The 8588-nt window shown below is 47.3% G+C and overlaps 1 protein-coding gene across 1 annotated transcript; it reads right to left on the reverse strand.

The window, feature by feature from the left end:
• Positions 1–5887: 5887 nt before the first annotated feature.
• TNP1 (transition protein 1) lies at positions 5888–6257 on the reverse strand. The gene is made up of 2 exons (XM_058533464.1): positions 6119–6257; positions 5888–5916 (listed from the first exon to the last, which is right to left on the reverse strand). Exons 1-2 carry the CDS (start codon positions 6255–6257, stop codon positions 5888–5890), a joined length of 168 nt encoding a protein of 55 aa, XP_058389447.1.
• Positions 6258–8588: the final 2331 nt, after the last annotated feature.

The raw sequence follows: 8588 nt of genomic DNA on the forward strand, positions 1-8588 counted from the left end.
GCTGCCGCTTCCTATTCCTAGAAGAGAAGTCAGAGACATGGCGGCTGGGCTACGTTTCTTTAATGTTATGCTTTAAAATTTTAGGGCATTTTTTTTTTTAAGAATTGGAAGGGGTCTTAGAGGAAGCCCCAGAGAGGGGCATTGAATTACCTCAGAAGTTTGGGCAGAGCCAAGCTGGGGCCTGCTCTTCGGGCTTCCAGTCCAGTGTCCTGTGTCCCCTTTCTATTCACAGTGCGGTCTCTGGACCAGCAGCATCAGCACCACCTGGGAGCTTCTTAGAAACGCAGCCTCTCGGGCCCACCCTGGACCTACAGCATCAGAATCTGTGTTTTATCAGACTGATTCCAGGTGACTCTATGCACGAGAACGTTTCAGGAGCATTTTTGTATACCTCGTGTGATACTGTTCTTCTGTGTTCCTGAAGGAAACAGTAAGTCAATAAATCAAGGTCCAGTTGAGAAGCTCTCCCTTCTTCTTTTTTTTTTTTTTAATTTTACTTATTTGTTTATTTTCCCCAAAGCCCTAGTAGATAGTTGTATGTCATAGCTGAGCTCTCCCTTCTTGAGAGGTGCCATGGTGAGGTGCTTTGGAGGATGAGCCCTGCAAATTGTGAAATTCAAGCTCTTTATGTCTTTTCAATAAAAACCACCTGCCTGTTAGACCTGAGGACTTCACAGCTAATTAATTACAGGGATACTTGCCTGCTGCGAATAGAAACAAATAAACATCCTAACTCACTGATCCTAATCAGTGAGTTTGTTAATCCATCCTTGGTCCTTTTCACCAACATCTTTGCTTAGATTTTATTTTTTACAACACGTTATGTTAAGAAGTGGATTCATTGATTTGTTTCCCAAGAAACAATGGCTGTTTATGTGTTCTGACGTGGTCCTTCTGCCCTCCACTCCTACATTTTATGGGAGAGCAACACAGCCACAGGGAGGTGTAGGTGCTTCCTGATCTCAGAACCTGGGCAAAGGGTCAGGAGAGGGAGGTCTAGGTCACAATGTGCAGAGCAAGCAGGCACTTCGGGGAAGTCTGTCCACAGGTGCAGGGCGCAGCCTCAGGTGGTGTGGCACCCTGAGACTAAGGTGGGAAGCAGGGTCACGAGTCAGGGCTAGACAGGCGCTGTGATGTGTAAAAGGCCAGCTCAGAGGGAGAGAGGAGTGGGCAGCCGACTTACTCAGGGCCTATAATGTACAGCATTTGAAATTCTTACAAGCCCAGGTGGATATTATGGCTGATATTTTACAGACAAGGAAGATGAGGCTAATGGAGGTGGGACAATTTACCTAAGACCACATGGCTGGTAGAGCCAGTGCCCGTCCACTTCTACCGTGCTGGCTGCCCAGAGATGCCTCACTCCTGTCTGTCTGAGTCAGGCTTGGTTACAGCGACGGTGGAGCTGGGCTGTAGAAAGAGATGACATGGCCCCAGCTGAAGGGAAGGAGATGTGCAAGGGCTTGGGATAAAGCAGGACTGGTAGATGGATCGAGGTCACAAAGCAGAAGGGGCTGGCTCTGATGGAGTCCAGACTCTAGGGCTTCAGTTCTGGACCTTTCCTCCTGTACTATGCTGCGAGGAGAGAATTGTCATCTGCACCACTTCTGGGACACTGAGTTAATGGCAGGAATGGCCGCAGGGCTCAGATCAGGGTGAGATCTCACATTTGGACTCATGCAAGTTTGGAGAAGGAGGTGGCTTGGGAGGTCCACAGTGAGGAGAGTCTCCCTCGAGGAGAAGTACCTTGCTTCCTCACTCATCAACCGCTTGGGGACTAAGACCTGGAGCTCCTACAGGTCAGGAATTAAGACCTTGCCCTCTTTGGTTCTTTCCCCAAGGTGGGCCGGGTGAGTGAGTGCTCTGATTGCAGAGCCAGGCTGCTGCTCTCCTCCGTTCTCAAAGGTCAGAACCTTTGGATGATCCCAACAGCCAAGCCACAAGCCATGCTTGTCTTGCACCGACTCCCCCCCAGGGCCAGAGTCCCCTCCTAGCTACTGGTTCTGGGCCCTCACCTCCCCAGAACAGCCCTGAGCACTTCTCCAGAACTTCCTGTTTGCCTGTAGCTGCACAGACACACTGGTCCCACCCGGGGTCATCTGGCCAGGCCCAGGGAGAGAGGTGGGAGTCAGCTGCTTTCTCCCCACAGCTCTTCTGGGCTCTTGCCACCTACACATGAGTCCTCTGGGACCACTCTCATTGGATCCTGAAGCCAGTGGAGCAGGGGCCCTGTATCCAAGTCAGTTCACAAGAAGGTCAAGGTGACCCAGAAGGGCTTGTAGCCAAGATCCTTACATTTTTTTTTTTTTTGATTTTTTGACTTTCCAAAAAGGCTGAGTTAGTGATGACTTCAGGACATGGAGTTCCAGAGAAAACTGGAGAAAGGAACAAACTCTCCTTGGTTGGGGAGATGGAGAAAAAGCGCACAGAGGGCGTGGTCTTCTAGTGTCACCATGGTCAAAAGACCCCTGTGCTATTTCCCTTCTTGTGTGCCTGCCTGGTGGGTGCTGGGCCTGCCGGGGGGAGCTGTCAACAGAGACACAGAATGAATGTTCCTGGAGGGCAGAGACTAAGTCAACACCACTGCTGGAAAATTTCCAGTGTGTGGGCCTGGAAAATGTTCTTAGTGCAAAACAGAGTTTTCCGGGCTCTGCCATTTCTTCCGTAACCTGTGTAAGAGGGCAGAGACTGAAGTCACCAGGCAGGGAAGGGTCTGGCTGTCCTCACGAGCCTGGGGCTGCTCACCACAGGCCCATCCAATCATTAATTAGATAGTGTCAATGTTCAGAGAATTGTCGAAAAATAACATTGTACTAGGACATTTTGTCTAGAGATAGTACTGTCCTGCAAATGACATGAAAACCTGCTTTTAAAACTGAGGGTTCAGGGACCTTGAGTAACTCAGACTGGGGCCTCTCTACTAGTCACTTCTGAAGGGACTTTGGTCTGTGACAACAAATGAGAGAAGAAGACAGGATGCTAAAGGAAAGAAGAAATTTTGCCTGCAATGTTGTGTTGGCTATCACCTTAGGCTTTCAGAGCCATTCTTCCATATTCTCTGCCCTTGATGCCCCGAGAGGCTGGCCCTCATGTTCTGCATCACCTGGGATCCCTTACCTGCTGCCTTCTGCTTGAGTTTGACCAATGGATGCACCAGCAGGAGACCGGAGGGCTGGAGGAGAGAATCGTCAGGGTGTTTCCTCTCTGCTTTTGAGACTGTTAGTAGCTATGATCTTCTTTTATACGGTCTTCACCAAGAGGTCCATCTGCCGCCCCCCTCTTTGCCAAACACACAGTTTTGGCTCTCCTTGGGCTCCTGTAACAGTATTTTTTCCTTTTGCCCCTTTAGATCACTATTGCTAGGCTCTAGGCGTCTTGCTTCTGTGAACAGTCCCTTTAACACAGTCTCTTCACTTAAGCCCTCTGAAGGATCTGCCTCCCTGCGGGATCCTGATGGAAACAGGCCAACTGCCCGGTCATAACAAGTAAATTTCACACACTCAGCATTACTGCTGTTCTAGTTTGTTCCCGATATTTGACTTTTCCTTATGGGAGAGGTTGTCTTTGTGCATACTGGCAACCTAAAGATGGCACGGTGCAAAGGGGGGAGCCGTGGATGAGAGCATTGGAAGGCTCCCTGCACACAGTTGCAGCAGGGAATGGCTGGGCAGTGGGCAGGGGCAAACGATAGGAATAGAAGGCTAGGAAGGAATGCAGGCTGTCAGAAAGCAAGCGTAAGAGACGCAGAGACGCGCTGCCCAGATTGGGGAGCGTGTGGTCCGGCAAACAGCCTCCAGCTGACACTAACTTCAGGGTCTGCCTCAGCACAGAGAAATGCCTCGTCCAAGGTCATCCCTTACAGGAGCAGCCTGACTGGGCAGGCGGGGATATAAAGGACCGGCTACCTGGCTATCCTCCCTGATGGCTGGTGCTTCCTTCAACCACCTCCTCTGCATAATCCTGCATTTCCCTCTTTCCTTTGTGAGTATTGGTCTCTAATAAACGTCTTGCACCCAAACTCCGTCTTACTCTCTGCTTCCTGAGAACTCAACCTATGACAGTAAGTTCAGTAGAATTTATAGCCGGAGCAGCAAAAGTTGACGTTAAAATAACTGGATTTTGCGTGTTTCAAGGAGCTTTCAGGCTTTCTTTACCTAGAGGCAGAGGAACTCCCAGAGGGCACAAGAGAATGTGAGAGCTGGCCGTTTCTATTAGGGATTCCAGTTCTATAATAATTCCAGATTATTCAGGAATAGTCTGAGTCAGTCTGGTTAGAAAAACAGGGAAAAACAAAAGGAACATTTAGGAGGTAAAATTATGGAAGATGAGGGTTAGGAAGGAAGTATTTTCTCTATCCCTCTTTACAAAAGTGCAAACTATTAGGAGGGAAATACAAGTTCGATGAGTTTGAAGTGTCTGTGTGTGTGATGCTAAGATTTAGCTCTGGGGCAGTATATGCATTCTCTAGGGTTAGGAGACAGGACAAGGCAACTGAAACATCTTTGCTCCATGACCTGGCCTTTTCTCATCCTTTTCTGTTGCACTGCTAGATCTGACCCATGGGGACGTCCCTTGTTCCCCTCCCAACATCCCAGCACCTACACACCTCCATGGGGCTCAAACTCAGTGGGCTCATTGAAAACACAGAGCTTTCCTGAGGAATTACCCTCCCCTTGCTTCATCACCTGGTCCCATGTCTCACTCCCCCCACCACTGGAAACTTCATGTCTAACCTCATGCCTCTCTCATTCCTTCCTGCTTATATCCTTTCCTGGTTCCTTCCACAGAATCTAAGTGGGTGGCTTGGTTCTGTGGGTGGTTTGGTTTAAATATGAATCTCAATTCCACCATGTGCCACCCTGGTACTGCCTCTGAGGCAACAGGAAGCACTGATTAGGAAAAATATTATTCCCTTCTGAGATGGAGGATGCTGAGAGGAGGTGTCAGATTCCTGGCCGGAAGGAAACATTATAAACTGTATCAGAAGCCAAGGTCAGGGTAAAATCAGGGCTGCCACTAAGAACAGTTCTTTCCTGCTGGTGATCACTAAGGTCCACCCAGACTGAGGTCATTCCTACTTCCAGACACACCTGACTAAGGTTCATTTATGACATCAGAGTTACACCATCTGGCTTGAATTCAATCTCCTAGGCAATATTCCTGCCTCCAGTCTTGTCCATCTCAAACCCAACATAGAACTCTTACCACTTCCATGGTAGTATAAATACCATGTTGGCCTCTGCCAGAAACATCTCCCCCTCTCTGACAGCCTGCTAATCCTGCACGTACAATAAGACGAATTAGAAGCCTTGCGTGTTCATCCACCTCTGGGACATGTCTTTGGCTTTAGTTTAGCTCATGATTTGGTGTGTCATCCTGTGCTATAAGTCACTTAAAACCAGCTTGTATCATGTGGCTTGTAATTGGCACTCTGATGAATGCATTTCTCCCATAATCTCTTCTACCTTTCCATGTTGGAGAGGAAGATAGTGCATCAAGACCAAGACCTAAATAGGGTGATGGTGCACAGCCATAGTTGGGGCACATGGGGAGACTCAGAAGGATAAATTACTTTGATATTTTCCAAGTCAAGTTTAATGATCTCATACTGGCCAATTCTTCCCCAAGTCTGCCTAGCTCAGGAACCCCTTTTTGAACAAAAAGATCAAAGGAAACATACTTTTCAGTTTTCAAAATTTTATTGAGACGTTGGGGAGAAACAGCCAACATATACATTCCTCATTTTGTCATGATTGGCATTTTATCCACCCGATAGGCTCTCTCTGGCTTTGATCTGACTTCAGGTCTCCTTGGCAGTCCCCCTTCTGTTGTCCTCTCCCTGCCTGGCGTCGCTTGAATTCCACCAGGGCAGAGCCTGCTGCTGGGGTCACACGTGGGAGCGGTAATTGCGATTGGCTGTGGGGGAAAGACATGTTTGCAACAGGGACACCAGTTAGAACATACCCTTTCATCCTCTTCCCGCCCAAATGTGAATTTAACTGGAAATGAAATTCTCAGGCTGAGATTTCAGGGTGCTACGAGAGCTAACTCCAAGAAAGAGGGCCCCTGGGCAACAGGTTCCCCAATTTGACCCCTCTCCTGCTCATCCCTCACTCACCATCATCACCCCGTTTTCTACTCTTCAGGCTGCCCTTCCGGTATTTTCTTTTGCCGCCACCTCTCTTGACTCCCTTGTAGGGAGCTCGGTTCTTGCCCCTCCTCATGCCATGACTCTTTAATTTGCGGCTGGTCGACATTGTAATTTCTGCCAAAATGGGGGGCTTTGCAGGGCCCGGAGGCCGTGGGCCTGGGTATTTAAGGCTTTAGCCATTGTGACTGTGAAGGGGCGTGGCTCAGCAGGTGGGCGGGGCTCCATTGTGATGTCACCAGCCTTTGTTACACTTTGGTCATATATGTGAAATAAGGTTGCCCCTTTAGTGCAGCTCAAGGCTACTTTCAATTTTGAGGTCCTTTTTATGTTAAATGAGGCTTTCCAGACAGGAAAGTTTATTGAGTGACTAAATTCCAGCCCTGTGCCAGGCCTCTGAGGAGTACAAGAGACCATTAGAATGCATCTCCTGCCTGTAGATGTAATGTAATGGTTGTTGAGTGTGTGTATATGCATGTGTGTTTGAGTTTCTTTTATAGCATTAGGAGATAACAAATGTATGTCTACAAGAACTTGACTCTAGGAAATCCAATTCAACATGGTCAAAATATAAATATTCCTTCTCTTTCATCTAAATCAGAATTTTTCAACCTCAGCACTGCTGACACTCTGGGCTAAGTACTTTTGTGGGACTGTCCTGTGCATTGTAGGATGTTTGGCAGCATCCTTGGCCTCTACCCATTAGTTGCTAGTAGATCCCCTGCAGATGTGACAACCGAAAATGTTTCCAAACATTGCCTTGGAGGGAGACAATGTTCTCACCCTTGGTTAGAACCATTGGCTTAACCACTTAAAAAATTCAGTAAGCAAATATTTATTGATCTCATAATACATGCCATGCACTTAGGTGCTAGGAAAATAGTGGATATGAACAGACATAAACTCTGTGTTCATGGGGGCTTTCAACCTAGTTAGGGAGAAAGCCATTAATCAGACATCTACACAAACTCAGTAAATAATTACTTCCCAATGTGGTGCAGGATAATTACATCCTAACATGGTGCAGGATAAGGTTGGAGAGAGAGGCAGAGACCAGACCAGGCTCAAGTACGTTGGGAAACTGTGGAACAATGTTTAAGAGGATGATGTGATGGGATTAGAGGCTGCTGGGTGGAGGATGGGTTTATGGGGAAGAGAAATGAATAGGAGAGGCTATTGCCAATAGTACTGATTCAGGAGAGAGATATTTGACAGTGTCTTAGGCGTGGGCCAGGGAGAGTGTTGATTGGGATATAGAGATGTAGACAGGAGACAAAGATGTGCTGGTGGATTGGATTTAGTTGGTGAGAGCAGAGAGTGTCAAAGGCGTGGCTTTTGTTGCAGTGTAATGAAGCTATCTGGATGCTAGTGCCACTCACTAGGATAAAGGCCAGGCATGGGGACAGCGACGAGCCTGCATTTGGTCTAAGACATATCAGGTTTGAGGTGCCTTTGAGATTTCTAAATAGAGATACTGAGTGATTGTTGGGTATATGGGTCTGGAGATCAGAGCAGAAGTCTGAGCTGAAGATAATCCACCTTTCCCAACCTCCCTGATGTTGGATTCATCATCTAACCTTTTCTTCTTCCTCCTTTATACTTTCTATTGAGTCCTTTTGAAACAAGTTTTAGTGAACTTGATAACTATTTCTTCTTTCTGTCCCTCCCATCATCCTCATTCAAGAACCAAGCACCTTGCATGTGGGAAGTTCTTAGCAAAAGTTTGTTGAAAAGAAGAGAGAATGTGGTTCAAACCCCACTCTCTGTATTTCTGATGTCTATAGATAAGATTTTGAAACCCAGACTCCTTGAGGAGCCATCATAAGTGAGACACTTTCCATTTTCCTGTGTCCAGGCAGGTCTCTCTGGAGACCTTCTGTTGAGACTGTTATTCACCCAGAGAGGGAGGGGGTCTGTGAATCAGGCTGCTACCATGACTCCTTGGATCCTGGGAACTTTTCTGTCCACTCCAGCCTAGAGGTTCCTCCTACAAGCAAGCTCCGTGGAAGCAGGAATTTAAAAATTGTGTTCACTGCTGTATATTCCCAGGACATTGAACAGTCCTGCCACAGAGTAGGAGCCCAATCAGAATTTGTGGACTGTTTGTTGAATAAATAAAAAGTCCTTCTATTTTTCTGACTATCCTATTCCACTCCATTTTTTCCCACCTCTCCAAGGAAAATATCCCCGATTTTTCAATTTTTCACTGTCCTTTGAAAGTTGTCCTAAGTCCATGGGTAATATTGTCCTCAAAGTCTAAACAGTCAGCCCTAACTATGTGAAAGGCTGTCTTTTGTGCCTACATTGTTGTGTCACGTTGGTGAGTCTGATTTCAACAGGAAACAATGTGTCTTGGCTCTGGCCCTGACTGTACTATGAGCATCACTTCTCCGGACTCAGGTCTCTTACTTTGTAAATAAGCTGGTCGGGTTAGGTGATC

Source organism: Diceros bicornis, chromosome 37 (genome assembly GCF_020826845.1).
Source record: "Diceros bicornis minor isolate mBicDic1 chromosome 37, mDicBic1.mat.cur, whole genome shotgun sequence".
In the NCBI taxonomy this organism is placed as follows: Eukaryota; Metazoa; Chordata; class Mammalia; order Perissodactyla; family Rhinocerotidae; genus Diceros; species Diceros bicornis.

Excerpts from the sequence above, each read along its gene's own strand:
- TNP1 (XM_058533464.1), bottom strand. The coding sequence starts at position 6,257 with ATGTCGACCAGCCGCAAATTAAAGAGTCATGGCATGAGGAGGGGCAAG. Across the intron at positions 5,917-6,118 it reads TAGAAAACGGGGTGATGATG|CCAATCGCAATTACCGCTCC; the intron begins GTGAGTGAGGGA and ends TTTCCCCCACAG.